The 15,421-nt window shown below is 41.5% G+C and overlaps 1 protein-coding gene across 3 annotated transcripts in view; it reads right to left on the minus strand.

The window, feature by feature from the left end:
* The window catches only part of TTC21A (tetratricopeptide repeat domain 21A), a 60,725-nt gene that overhangs the window by 12,857 nt on the left and 32,447 nt on the right, over positions 1-15,421 (minus strand). For all 3 annotated transcript variants that reach the window (XM_042859533.2, XM_005297144.5, XM_008163007.4), the window contains 6 exons: positions 11,424-11,496; positions 11,110-11,220; positions 10,795-10,933; positions 10,375-10,478; positions 4,935-5,123; positions 3,129-3,239 (listed from right to left, as the gene is read on the minus strand). In XM_042859533.2, the coding sequence (XP_042715467.2) occupies positions 3,129-3,239; positions 4,935-5,123; positions 10,375-10,478; positions 10,795-10,933; positions 11,110-11,220; positions 11,424-11,496 (727 nt within the window). The remainder of the gene's footprint in view (positions 1-3,128; positions 3,240-4,934; positions 5,124-10,374; positions 10,479-10,794; positions 10,934-11,109; positions 11,221-11,423; positions 11,497-15,421) is intronic.

A 15,421-nucleotide genomic window follows, 5' to 3' on the forward strand; every position in this document is an offset into this window, starting at 1 on the left:
CTGGAAAAGGGGGTGAACAGTGAGGTGGCAAAATTTGCAGATGATACAAAATTACTCAAGATAGTTAAGTCCAAAACTAAATGTGAAGAGCTACAGAGGGAGCTCATTAAACTGGGTGGCTGGGCAATAAATTGGCAGATGAAATTCAATGTTGATAAGTGCAAAGTAATGCACATGGGGAAAAAATCCCTACTAAACATACAAAATGATGGGGTCTAAATTAGCTGTTACCACTCAAGAAAGACATATTGGAGTCATCATGGACAGTTCTCTGAAAACATCTGTTCAATATGCAGTGGCAGTCAAAAAAAACCCAACAACAAATAACAGAATGTTAGGAACCATTAGGAAAGGAATAGATAACACAGAAAATATAATGCCACTATATAAATCCATGGCATGCCCAAACTTGTATTCTGAATGCAGTTCTGGTTGCCCCATCTCTAAAAAGATGTATTAGAATTGGAAAAGGTACAGAGAGGGGCAACAGAAATTATTAGGGGTATGGAACAACTTCCATATGAGGAGAGATTAAAACGACTGGAACTGTTCAGTTTAGAAAAGAGACAACTAAGGGGAGATACGACAGAGGTCTATAAAATCATGAATGGTGCAGAGAAAGTGAATGGAGAAGTGTTATTTACCACTTCATATAACACAAGAACCAGGGGTCACCCAATGAAATTAATAAGTAGCAGGTTTAAAATAAATAAAAGGAAGTACTTCTTCACACAACACACATTCATCCTGTTGAACTTGTGCAATGAGATGTTGTGAAGGCCAAAAATATAACTGGATACCAAAAATAATTAGATAAATTCATTGAGAATAGGTCCATCAATGGCTATTAGGGACATAACCCCATGCTCCGGGTGTCCCTAATGACTTCCACGAGCTGGGACTGGCTGACTGGGGATGGATCACTTGAAATTGCCCTGTCCTCTTTATTCTCTCTGAAGCTCCTAGCACTAGCCATTGTCAGAAGACAGGATACCGGGCTAGATGGACCATTGGTCTGACTCAGTATGGCTGTTCTTATGTTCTTATCCCACTGCCCCAAGCTGCCTCTCCAGGAGCCCAAATGCCCAGCTGTCCCCTCCCAAGCTGCCAAAATCTCCAGCTTCATCAGAGACAGCTTCCACCATGCAGTTTGGTATTACCACAATGAAAATCTTCAGCATACTAAATGAAGTGTAATAAATGTAATGGGAGCCAATACAAAACTCCTGAATTTAACATTGAAATAAATAACACAATGGCTACTTTACTACTGTATTATTCATTGTTATACTTAATTCAAAGAAAACTTCCATTAAGGTAACTCACATGTGTATGTGTTTAGGGGATCAGTGCCTGTGTTGGGACTGAATTCTTCAAGCGAGTTATTCCTGGTACAAGTTACTGCACTGATTGATCCATCACATGGCTAAAACATACACTTCAGTAATAAGGTATACCCTGTGTGACAGACCCAGACCAGTGGGTTACAGGAGTCTGGTAGAGGGCAAATATACTGGTCACTGGATGAGTAGTTTTCTGTTCCCTGAGTGACCAGAGCAGGGGCTGCACTAGAGTAATCAGGAACCTGCTAGAACCAGTTAAGGCAGGCAGGCTAATTAGGACACCTGGAGTCAATTAAGAAGAAGCTTCTAGAATCAAGTAAGGCAGGCTAATCAGGGCACCTGGGTTTTAAAAAGGAGCTCACATCAGTTTGTGGTGTGCGTGTGAGGAGCTGAGAGTGAGAGGGTGTGCTGCTGGAGGATTGAGGAGCACAAGCATTATCAGACACCAGGAGGAAGGCCCTGTGGTGAGAATAAGGAAGGTGTTTGGAGGCGGCCATGGGGAAGTAGCCCAGGGAGTTGTAGCTGTCATGCAGCTGTTACAGGAGGCACTATAGACAGCTGCAGTCCACAGGGCCCTGGGCTGGAACCCAGAGTAGAGGGTGGGCCCAGGTTCCCCCCCAAACCTCCCAATTGACCTGGACTGTGGGTTCTCCCAGAGGGGAAGGTCTCTGGGCTGTTCCCCAACCCACATGGTGAATCTCTGAGGCAAGAAAATCCACCAATAAGCGCAGGACCCACCAAGATAGAGGAGGAACTTTGTCACACCTGCTATTCTAGATTGAATCCCACATTCAAGTGTTTTGAGCTTCAGAGAAAACCTATAAAGTTGGCAGAGTTGAAGGCTGAAAATGAATGGGATAGGGAAAGGTACAAAGAAAAAGGGTAGAAGAAGGGTGAATATTTACCTGACTGTTTGCTGCTGGCTTTGTTTTTCTTGAACTGTTATTTTGAATAATATCAAAAGGTATCTTTCAACATTACAAATTAAAAGGCATAATGAAACAAGTAATAACCATACAGACTTATCATGTAGTAAACTGCACTGTTGGAGGGGATCCAAACTCATTTTCAGGTGTCCCATTTCATCTACTGACTCAGGGCTTGTCTACCTGGTGGGGCAATGTGCTCTACAGGGGTGTGGTATCTCGGCCACACTAAAGTGCTCACATGAATCGATTGGTGTAGACCCTGCTGGTGCATAGTAACATAGTGCTGTTTGAAACAGTACTACATTAAAGCACACTAGGGAACCTTTAGTGTGCACCAGCAGGGTATACACGGACCACTTAATGTGCAACACATTAGTGCCCTTTAGAAATCACAACTGCTATAGCACATTCATCCACAATGTAAACAAGCCATCTATCTCACTTATATGCAATAAACACTGATATTTCACTTGGTGCCATGTGAAACATGGACTGAACTGCAAATCAGAGAAACTTTGCCCTGGGCTAAATTGATAGAAGTATAAGATTACCCTCAAAAAAGCAAACACTTTTCCATTACTCATAAGTAAGTATATGCTTAATGTTTTTTCTGCGCTTATGGAGATTGGGAGGTATACATTTGCCTTTCACTTTCCCCTTACCTCCCTTTCCTCTGATTCTTCATGGAAAACGTTTCTTTAGTAGGTGCAACCTATTTTGCTATCGATTGCAGTGTAGCTTCTTGGACATAAGACATATTATGCCAATACACAGAGGAATGTCTTTAGAATAGCCTAAACATTGAAAATAATTCTTTAATCTGGTCTATAGATGATTAAATATTACCCATTTATACCATTGTTGCAATTTCATTGCAATTGTCATCTTGAAGAAGCAGAGCACAATGATGTTCGCATGACACGATATCTCCTTCTGTCAAATAAAGACGAGCCAACTGCAATAGTACCTGGGAGAATAAGGACAAGTAATTAAAGAAGGGAAATATTTCAGTGATCAGTGTAATTGATATTGAGTCATATTTTTTTTTCTTTCTTGATTCAGAATTCCTATCTCAGAGGTTAGAGATGGAAAAGATTTTCAGCAAAGTGATCTCAGGGATAAATTTGTCCCATAACAACATTTATGCCATCCTCCTGACAAAGCAGAATGCTCCAAAGACCAGTATGCTCTTCAGTGCTTTTGTCTTGTCTAGTTTTAATTGTCCCAAATGATGGGTATAGCATTTTTTCTCTTAGAAATAAACAGCTCCAGTTGATGTGGGGCAAAACAGTTACAGAAAAGTCACAGTACATGCCATGTAACCTTTGGAAATGGTTGTGATTTACTCCAGGAAAACATGCATGTTCTCATTTAAATGGAAGTTGCAGATGCTTGATCTTGTGACATGCTTGAGTGCCATCAGCTCCCAGTGAAGTCATTTGAAGGGGTGACAAAGAGAAGAAGGCTAAGAGGTGACTTGATTACAGTCTATAAGAACCTAACTGGGGAACAAATATTTGATAATTGTCTTTTCAATGTAGCAGAGAAAGGTCTAACATGATCCAACAGTTGGAAGCTGAAGCTAGGCAAATTCAGACTGGAAATAAGGTACACATTTTTAACAATGAGAATAGTTAATCATTGGAATAATTTACCAAGGGTCATGGTAGATTCTCTCACTGGCAATTTTAAAACAAGATTGGATGTTTTTCCTAAGAGATCTGCTATAGGAATTATTGAGGGGAAGTTCTATGGTCTGTATTATAGAGGAGGTCAGACTAGATGACAACAGTGGTCCTTTCTGGCCCCGAAATCTATGAAACTATGAAGTTGAGAGTGTACAGCATCCCAAAGTTGTGCTCATCACTGCACGCTTCTTGCAGAAAGGGAACATTAGCATCTAACTTGGCAAAATTCACATGGACTTCAATTGAGGTTCTGCATGCACAGGGGGGAGGGATAGTTCAGTGGTTTGAGCATTGGCCTGCTAAACCCAGGGTTGTGAGTTCAATCCTTGAGGAGGCCACTTAGGGATCTGGGGCAAAATCAGTACTTGGTCCTGCTAGTGAAGGCAAGGGGCTGGACTCAATGACATTTCAAGGTCCCTTCCAGTTCTAGAAGATAGGATATCTCCATCATATTCAAGGCCATGTTGTACTGCTTAGTGGACCTGAGAATCTAACGCCCAAAATTGTAATGGGAGTTTTGCATATGTAAATCTTATAGGGCTGGGCCCTTTCTTTGTTGCGAATAGAAACGTGCTTCAGAAGATTAAGAAAATGTATAATAGGAAAAGGCTTTTTTTCTGGAGGTAGCAGTTGTCATTTAATTTCTCTTAAACAACTGTTTTTTTGTTGTTGTACATATGCTCCATGTTTTTTGGTAACTGGATGAATTTTATAAAATAAATAAATGAAAAAGTACTAATAAAAGCCTGGACTAATATTTCCTTCTTGCATGTATTTATTTTTTTCTGGTTGCTGTTCTGCTGAAATGCAAGTTTAAGAATTCACTCACAGTACTTTTTATATTCTAAATATTTAAACATATTTTCATCATACCCCTTAAATAACAAAGTGGCTAACATAACTATTTTTCCAGCTTAATGTGCACTTAAAGTATTGTTGAACAGATACTGACTTGGATTTAAGACAATACTTACTTTACTATCTGTCTGAGTATAACATAGTGCATCTTTATACCATTTAACAGCTTGTAAATATTCTTTCTCAATTAGGTATTGCTCAGCAAACTGTACACAGATCAATGATGCCAACTGCTTCTGAGAAGGGATCAATTCAGGTTGTTCCAGAGGGATACGCTTCAGTATTCTCAACTGTATGTCACAGGCCTTATGGAATAAACAAATATACGAAGAGAAATTATAACTCAAACAGTAATGGAGTCACTATTTTAAAAGTTTTTCATAATTTTGTTGGGCAGCAGGAGGTCTAAAATTTATACTTGCTAAATTACTTAAGATGTTTCAAAAAGGTTTTTGTTATATTGTAAATCCAATTTCCATTTCATTCTCTGAAGCTACTTTCTCTTTTTTTAAGGTAATTAGGTCATCTTAATATTTTGCAATATTGGAGTTTATGTTAGTTGGTTAAATTACACCTGTTTCTTATAGACTTTTCATTTTCTGGTGCATACAATTAACTACTATAGGCAATGGCTTGGTGCATCTTCTCTTTTACCATGTAACAGGTGAATATTCTTAAGGGATGAAATTCATCCATGTTTAGAAAGGCAGCACAAAATCAGTGGGATCTAAGTGGGGGATAGGCCTGTGCTGTCCCTCAGCACAGGGGTGAATTTTACCAACGGCCTATACTTATAGTACCAAATGATTCTAGCTGTAGGTTTGATGGACACATTTTTCTTCAACATAATATATCATAAGAACATCATTTAATGATAATTGAGATAATGATTCTTTATGGTGGATTCACTGAATAAGTGGAGATTCCCCATTAATTTTAGACCCACTGATCATGCCAAGGTGCTCAGGGCACTGCCTAATAATTCACAATAACTTTTTAAAATATTATAAGTACACAACAATATAATAAAACCACCTAAAGAAAACAGACAAATAGAGGGAATCGTATATAGAAATAAGGTTATGGGAAAAGATTTTCAATATGGGGCTGATAATGGGGAAAAATATTGGGCCAAATTCTCTGTGTTATACCAGCAAAGAATTTTCCCTATTATCCTATGTTGTTTAAGAGACAGAGTAGGGAAGGGGCAATGTATTCCATCCCTTATAGCCTGTGATAATAAAATTACAATTGCCTGCCTACCTAAAATGTAATGGTAGAATCCTTAAGAACTGGGAGGTATTAGAACATAAATACTAGTTAGGACAAGGCTCAAAAAAGGAGCTAATGAATATATCCAAGGCCCATAGCAAAATTCCATATTTACTGAAGTGTATAGTGAATAATTTGAGCTACACAATGAGGGCCTGGTTTTCAGAAGAACTGAGCACTACAACTCTGGGTACAGTCAATGGAAGTTGCAAATGTTCAACATCTCGGGGGGGGGCGGCGAACCTTGGAAGAAATGGTTAGTTGCTGTAACTGTGGTTCTTTGAGATGTGATGCAGACATGTATTCCACTTAGGCGACTCACAAGCAGTACCTGAAGGAGATGGGGCCCAGAGTCTACTTAAACAAGGACTGCAGAACTGCTTTACCAAAGTTCACATCTGCTCTGGATGCTGCAGTAATGACATAATGCTTGGTAAACGTATGCACAGATGACTAAGTGGTGGCTCTTCAAATGTCCAATACTGACACATCACTTAAAAATACCATCAATGTAGCCTGTGTCCTTGTAGAGTGAGCTTGTACCCTTTGAGGGGCATTGCTCATGCTATTTCATATGCAGTCTTGATGCAGGAAGTTATCCACCTGGAGACCGTCTGTGAAGAGATTGTCTGTCCCTTCATCTGGTCTGCATACAACACAGACAGAAGAGGTGAAGTACGAAATGGTTTAGTCCTGTCCAGGTAAAAGGCGAGGCAGCGCCAGTGAATGAAGACGCTCCTCCTTCAGGGTTGAATGCGACTTAGGACAGAACTCGGCTAGATACACTGCCTGGGTTGAGGTGAAATTAAGACATCACTTTAGATAAAAACTTAGGGTGTGGCTACAAGGTCATTTTGTCTTTAGAGAATTGCATATAAGGAGGCTCTGCCATCAAAGCCTGCAATGGTATGTCAAAGCCAGCAGGAAGACAGTCTTTTTACATAGAAGAGGAAAAGAAAAAAATACCAAAGACTTGAATGGAGGTCCCATCAGAGCTGCTAAAATCATATTGAGATCCCACAAAGCAACCAGTTCTCTCACTGGTGTGTGGAGACAAAGACTCCTTTCAAGAACTTTGCTACCATGGCGTTCAAAAATACCAACCTCCCCTGGATGAGCAGATGAAATGCCAAAATCTTAGCCAGGTGGACCTTCAACAAACTGAGTGCAAGACCTGAAGGTGCAACAAGTACCCCAAGATGTCCTGAATGCCAGTTAACATTGAACATAAGAAAGGCTGTACCGGGTCAGACCAAAGGTCCATCTAGCCCAGTATCCTGTCTACCGACAGTAGCCAATGCCAGGTGCCCCAGAAGGAGTGAACCTAACAGGTAATGATCAAGTGATCTCTCTCCTGCCATCCATCTCTACCCTCTGACAGACAGAGGCTAGGGACACCATTCCTTACCCGTCCTGGCTAATAGCCATTAATGGACTTAACCACCATGAATTTATCCTGCATAATGACAGGTTTCAGAGTAGCAGCCGTGTTAGTCTGTATCCGCAAAAAGAACAGGAGTACTTGTGGCACCTTAGAGACTAACAAATTTATTAGAGCATAAGCTTTCGTGGACTACAGCCCACTTCTTGCATCCGAAGAAGTGGGCTGTAGTCCACGAAAGCTTATGCTCTAATAAATTTGTTAGTCTCTAAGGTGCCACAAGTACTCCTGTTCTTTTTATTAATTTATCCAGTTCTCTTTTAAACTCTGTTATAGTCCTAGCCTTCACAACCTCCTCAGGTAAGGAGTTCCAGAAGTTGACTGTGCGCTGCATGAAGAAGAACTTCCTTTTATTTGTTTTAAACCTGCTGCCTATTAATTTCATTTGATGACCCCTAGTTCTTGTATTATTGGAATAAGTAAATAACTTTTCCTTATCCACTTTCTCCACATCACTCATGATTTTATATACCTCTATCATATCCCCCCTTAGTCTCCTCTTTTCCAAGCTGAAGAGTCCTAGCCTCTTTAATCTCTCCTCAGAGGGGACCCGTTCCAAACCCTTAATCATTTTAGTTGCCCTTTTCTGAACCTTTTCTAGTGCCAGTATATCTTTTTTGAGATAAGGAGACCACATCTGTACGCAGTATTCGAGATGAGGGCGTACCATCGATTTATATAAGGGCAATAATATATCCTCAGTCTTATTCTTTATCCCCTTTTTAATTATTCCTAACATCCTGTTTGATTCCTAACATTGTCTGGCAGGTTGAACCCTGCCAGACAATGAGCACACTGAAAACATTCCCATTTCACCAAATGGGTCAATGTGGTAGTGGGTTTCCTATTGTAAAGTAAAACTCATCGAACAGCCTCCAAAATGTTGTTCCTCCACCGCATTTAACCGTGGAGCATCCACAGAGTGAGAGAACCGAAGGCAGAATGCAAGATCTGACCATGACGCTGAGTAGGGAGATCTGGATGAAGAGGAAGAGATGTGGGAGGCCAAATTGATAATACCAGAAGGTTGGAGAATCGACATTTTTTCAGCCACTCTGGATCAATGAGGATGACCTTGGCGTGGTTCAGCTTGAGGATTACGTGCAAGATGATTGGAATCAGAGGGAAAGCATACAGGAGTGCTGATTCCCAACTCGGGTGAAAGGAGTCAGTCAGGGAGCCCAGACTGAGGCCTCCTCATTTCTGCAACTGCAGAGCTGCCCAGCTGAAGGAGGCTGCATCTCGGCTCCACTGACTCTGCAGCTGAACGCTGCCTCCTGGGTCCTAGTGGGGACCAAACAAAGGGAATGCCCTGGCATTAATTGCATTGAACTGTCCACCACTGTAAGGAGTCCAGGATCGGCACAGGGAGCTGGACCAAACTGTCCAAGGGATGATGGGTGGATGATAAACTGTCCTCAGCCACATTTGGCGAGGGTGAAGATGTAACTTGGCAAATTGGACTACCTGCATGCAAGCAGCCATGTGACCCAAAAGCCTTAGGCACACTCAAGCTGTAGTTTACTCCTGGGGGGATTCTGTGTGACTGCGCACATGACAACCGCACCAGTTCCCTCCCCCCGTTCCCTCCCCCGCAGAATTCCTGTGCTTCCCTGCAGAAAATGGTAGGGAAGCAAAGGGAAGCCATTTGGGGGGAAAGCCAAACAGTGGGCACATTTTGGGGGGGGAATTGCCCACCCAAACAGAGGTGAGGCATGGGGGGTACACAGGGTTACATGCCACTGCCCCCCCGCATTTCTTCAACTGCAGAGCTGCCCAGCTGAAGGAGGCTGCATCTCGGCTCCGCTGACTCTGCAGCCGAACGCTGCCTCCTGGGTCTCAGAAGGGGAGCACTACTGGCACTATGTGCTGGGAGCCTGCCTTTTTTCTGTGCAACCGGGAGTGCCCGTGGTGGGGCTGGGTAAGGGGGGTGGGGAAATGAGGGAAGGGGGTGAGGGGAAGAGGCAGTGGGGAAGGAACGGGGGTGGAATAGGGCAGGGGGAGGGGAATGTGGGAGTTAGAGGGGGATGGAGAAGAAAAGGGGATAGAGGAATCATGGGGGGGGGGGTGGAGCGGGAGCCTGGCATGCAGCGTCCCCTCATCAGCAGCTGGGGCTCCCCGTTAAGCAGGCCCATCGAACCCTCACCCTGACAAGCCCTACCTGCCTACACCTGGACCCCTCTGATGAGACTTCCACACCCAGACCCCCACCCTACTGATCCCCAAGCAGCTGCACTGGACTCCTACCCCATCAAGCCCCACTCCCCCAGCACCCGGACCCCCCCATTGAGCCCCCCACACCCAGACCCCCCCATTGAGCCCCATCTCCCCACACCTGGACCCCCACCCCACTGAGCCCCAACCACTTTCACTTGGATCCCCTGAAGAGTCCCACGGCCCCCACACCTGGAACCCTGCAACGAACTCCTGTGGATCAAGATTTCCCACTGAGCTGCCCGCACCCAGATTGCCCCACCCAGAAACCTCTCACCCCACACATGGATCACCCCACACTAAGCCCCTCCACACTTGGATCCTGCTGGGCTGAGCCTGCCTACCCACGCCTGGTGCAGAGAGGCAGGGCCCCAGGGTGTTTCTGGGGCAGGCTCAGCCCTTGCACTGTGTCAGGGTCAGGTGCAGCCTCATTGCCGAGTCCCTGTACTGGGGGAAGTGGGGACTTCAGGGTGATCTCCCACCTCAATGCAGCCAGTGGCCTGGCTTCAGCACCCTAAGTGGGATACACAGCTGCATCTACTCAAAGAAGAACTTAAGCTATTTCTACTGATAAATGATTAGGGAAGATCTCTAGCATTGTATATGGCTTGTATAACCTCATGAATTACCTTGTTCAAAGTTCCCATCACTTCTTCTTTTTTATTGTTTTTGTAAACCTCTGCTAGTAAAAGCAAGCTCTTGACATCCTTCATCATGGAAGGCAAGTCATTAACTGAAAGATTAAAAATGGTAATATGTTACCTCTTGAGTCTGACATTTTTCTGGCTATCAGAAACAAGAATTGATATTTGGAGTACAAAATGAAGTATTTTTGTGCCACCCACAAATGTGTAAACCAAGGCCTGGGAGCGTGCCCTCACGCAAGGCAATTTAAATATTTATTGAAAGCTTGTGTAAGTGTACTCAGTCTAGAAATATAATTAACTAGAATACTTATTTATGAAGAAATTAATGTTATATATTGTAAATGATCCACAGGCTTCGATACTACACAGAGCAAACTTAATAGAAAGGATGAATAATGCTACCAGAGTCATGCTCCATAGCTTGATTCAGAACGCTTTCTGCCTTGTTAAACTTCTTGAGTTTGAGGAGGAGTTCAGCAAGATCATGGCACAAGAAGTCCTGCTCACTCATCTTTAGAGCTGCTTCATAATAATTAACAGCCTACAAGGAAATTTTAAAATGTCAATATAATATCCCAAATACAGAATTACAGTAGGTCAAAATGAAACATTCATTTATAACTTCTGTCGTCTATTCAATTTTATAATTTCTCTTTGTTTCTTTGTTCTTATGATTTAAATGTTCAACGAATAAAAGAAATCCTTTGTTTTCAAGACCTTGCTATATTGATGAGTTTTCACATATGCTTGTCCAATTTTTCTGGCCAGTGTTGCATCTAAAGGATTCTTTCTTTGAGCTGCTTCGTATACTTCCACAGCTTTCTCTGGCTAAAAGTAAGGGACAGAAGTGAGAGTTATTTTGATGTGTAATATTAGCAGTTAGGAATATTTTTGCCAATGATTCAGCAACATTTATTGTATGTTATATAAGTGCTAGTTATTAATTTATTATTATTATTTAAATCCAGCTTTTCAGTTAAATGTATTTTTGTTTGAATTACTACAGGTTTATTAAACAAATTTATACTAACCTCTTGAATATTCATGTAGGCATCTCCCAAGAGAAGGCTAGTCTGAGGACTTGGCAATTGTTCACACAGTTCGCTATAAAAAAAAGTAACAACAACATTTAGAATCAAGAAACCATAAGAGACAAATTTTGAAATCTAATGCATGAAATGTAAGAAAATATATGAACCTCAAGAAAATAAAGTCAGTTCTGTCATTAAAAAAACAGAGCTAGAACTTAAGTCAGAGGAGCTCCAATGACTTTAACAGCCACTGTTCCAAAATGCTTGCACAATCTGAATGAAGACAAGATGCAATACACTGGTGCAGCAAACAAATTGAGAGAATTGGAATGGAAAATTGAAGATAACAGTGATAGGAACTCATGGTGACATAGAATAGTTAGAAGATATTTGCATGTTTTGAATTAAAAAAATATAATTTTTAACAAGTTTCCACAACCACAGTCTGATTCTAGCCCCTCTTCACACACACACACACACACACACACACACACACACACACAAGTAGCTAGTAGAAAAAGGCAACCTCTCCCCAGCTATATCTACAATGAGGTTTTTGTCAAATTCTCTCATCATTGGACTACCACTGGGGCAGGTCCACAGGTGTTAGCAAGGATGGGAGCATAGTATGCACCAGATGTGGGTGTTTTTGTTACTAAGTCACCTAGTCCTAAACAGAACAAATCTAGACCACACGGTAGTAAAAAAACCCACCTGTGCTCAGACTACATTAGTGCTCCCACCATTCATAGCACTGGTACTATAGTGCAGTAATGGGAGAATTTGACAAAACTTCAGAGTGGGTAAATTCAAGCAGTTTATCCCCCCTGAGATGAATCTAAGGGCTTGCCTACACTTGGAAATATACTGAAATAGCTATTCCAGAATAATTATTCCTCAGGCTGAACCACGCTACTGTGGAGGACAGTCTCTTTATTATATCTAGTTGAGAAAATTATATAAACTCAGTGCAAAAGAGCAAAGCAAGGTAGGAAAAAAGTGAAGTGGGTAAATGGAGGGGAAATCTCTGTTTTTCACTTTGCCCTAGATAGGGATTTGCTGACTTGACAATCTCTGATAGACACAAAAGTCTTTTGGGGGAGCTGAAAATATTGGTGATATTCCAAGGAGGATATGAATAAAGCATACAATAGCTGTACATAATGGCTCTTTATCAGGTATGTTGACCTTCTGGCTAGGATCAAGTGTGTTATAGGAGTTTAATATTGGATATTGTCCTTTAGAGGCAGAACAATATCATGCACTTGAAGGGGGATGGACTTGATCTAACAGTTCTTTCTCCTCTAAGTTCTATGATCTTATATTCTTTTCCCTCACCAGAGCAGACATCTACATCAAATATTAGGAGACACTGTGACTTAGCAAGGGACTGGGAGTGGGGAGGTCTGGGTTCTCATTCTCACTGTATCATAAACTTGCAGTGTAACCTTGGGTGAAATCACTTAACTTCTCTGTGCCGCGGTATAAAATAGACATAAAATTTCTATGCTTTTAAGGACTTGATCCTGTTTGCATTCAAGTAAATGGGAAAACTTCCATTACCCCTAATGATGCAGGCCCAAGCCCTAGAGAAGTTTGAGCTCCTCAAAACAAAGGAGCTATTATTACCAAACAAAAGAATTCTCCCCACTCTTTTTCGTGTAGGAAATCTTACACACCAAAGTAATTTCAGTTCTGCTTGTCTGAACATTGTTGCACACTGAAAAATAGCCAATGGACCATAAACAAAGGAAAATGATAAAAAGCAATATATCAAATATGTAATGGTGGGGGAGGTGCCTAGGAAGGTACTGCACAGGAATTTTATTAGGTTCCATCCTATTTAATATCCTGATGGGGATCTGGAAGAGGGAAAAAATGTAAATGGCACCAAACTTGGAGGTATTGTAAATACCAGTGAGAAATTATCACTTAATAATATGCATATTGCTATAGTGCCTATTAGCCAAGCAGGTTGGGACCCCATTGGGTTAGGTACTGTACAAATATAGAAAATGATATTCCATGCTCCACAGAGCTTACGATTCAAAAGACAGACATGACAGGTGGATGACACAAACAAGTAGGTTAGATTGAGGGGAGTGGAGCGAGAAAATAAAAATAAAAGGAAGAGCACAAGTTTTAGCAAGTCAAAAGTAGTAATCCCAACTATCCTCTTGTCTTGCTGCATAAGGGCTTTTCTGTACAAACAGTTATGGTGCAGTAAGCTGGGGTGTAAAACTACTCCACACCACCCTGCTGTACACTAACGGTGTGGACCTCACTGCCACACACTAAAGATTCCCTAGTGTACACTGATCTATCCCACTTTGAAACAGGAGTATATCGAAGTGCACTACTGAACTGTTAGTCCACAGCAGCAGGGTCCACATGGACAGTTTAATGAGCAGCAATCTAGAGCGAAGCAGTTTTATATCCCAGCTTGACCCGCACCAACCGTTCATATAGACAAGCCCAAAAAAATACTACCAGAATTCCAGCATATTTGGAATATGAGCAAGAAATAACAAAAAGAGTTATAACTTGGAAAATGCAAGTGCATCTGGGCAAACATATTATGTGGCCTGTTTACATGGATTACTCACATTATCAGTGAGAAACCACATGCCAACATTCAGTTCTCAATATAGAAAAAAATAATATTCTGATCATTTAGTGCATTTCTCTAATACTTTTAATGTGTATGGAAATTCATAACAATGATTATGTAAAATCTCTTTCAGTTATAGAGGTGCTGGACTGAGGATTTTGCTGTTTGTGTGACAATAGAAAGCTGTTAAATGAATGATTTATCTATCACTCGGGATATATAATCATTTAATCATAGAATCATGATGTCTACTTTTATTTTTGTAGGTTCAGATTCTGCCCCCTTTTCTCATTTTGAGTAGTATCTTACTCTGAGCCAAACTGTGACCCAGGCAATGGGGTGGCATGAGGGATTGCACGATGCTCCCTCGTGCTCCTGTTGCCATTTACCTTAGTCATCGTTATTAGCATGGGAGGTGATGCAGGCTAACCATGCAGGTGAGCCAGAGGGAGCAGAGAGAGGTCAGAGCCTTAGCTCTGCTCTCCCAACATGCCAAACACCGTGGGTGTGCTTGATGCTTCAGGGAGCGTATGCTGCATCGGGTACAGCCTCCATACAGAATGCTCTCTCTGCGAATCACAGTTTCCTGCTCAAGCTGCTCCTGGGGCAACACAGCAAAGCACTGTCCGTAACATAGGGCTAATGGCAAAGACATAATTGAGCTCTCTGCGAGCAGTCCTATTGATTGAGCGGTCTAATTTTGGAGGAAGGCCATACTCCGTGTGAGAGTGACAGAATCTGGCATTTAGTCTTCCCCACTTCAGTTCTTTTCCCCATAAAACCGATGTTATCCAATAGTCAAAAATCAGTAAGTATTTTATGTTTCTGATGACAGAAAAACTTTTTTGTCTTCTTTAGCTGAAGATGAAAGCCTCTTTCAATAAAGAAAATGCTAGTTCTGAAATAGAAATATCTGACCCTTAATGCGAATGTTGGGGGAAATATTTACTGTTGGCTAGTGATTAAGTGGCAAATTCTGCCATCCGTACTCACACTGAGTACTAACTTACTTCAAAAAATTGATTTTTGTTTTCAGTAGTACACCTGCGGAGTGAGGCAGTACTCAGGATGAAAAAAGGTGGCACAATCTGACCCCAACTGTTTAGCATAATCTTTTATGTCATAACAATGTTTATTGTGGTATTTTAAAATATTAATGTATTTCCTTAAGAGTCTCAACTGTTTCTATTTTTTTCTCTTTCCTCCAAAATACTTAGAGGTCTTGTTATCTTAACAAAAATATGAATGATTATGACAAACAACACTGAAATAAAAAAGTGACTTGTGGAAATGGACCCTGTTTTCTGGATTCACAGCTCTGTACTTTAACTCCTAGACTATGCTTCCAAAAGGTTCTGAAATTGGTTTTGCTCTATATTGTCAGCAT

This window comes from Chrysemys picta, chromosome 2 (genome assembly GCF_011386835.1).
Source record: "Chrysemys picta bellii isolate R12L10 chromosome 2, ASM1138683v2, whole genome shotgun sequence".
Classification (NCBI taxonomy): Eukaryota; Metazoa; Chordata; order Testudines; family Emydidae; genus Chrysemys; species Chrysemys picta.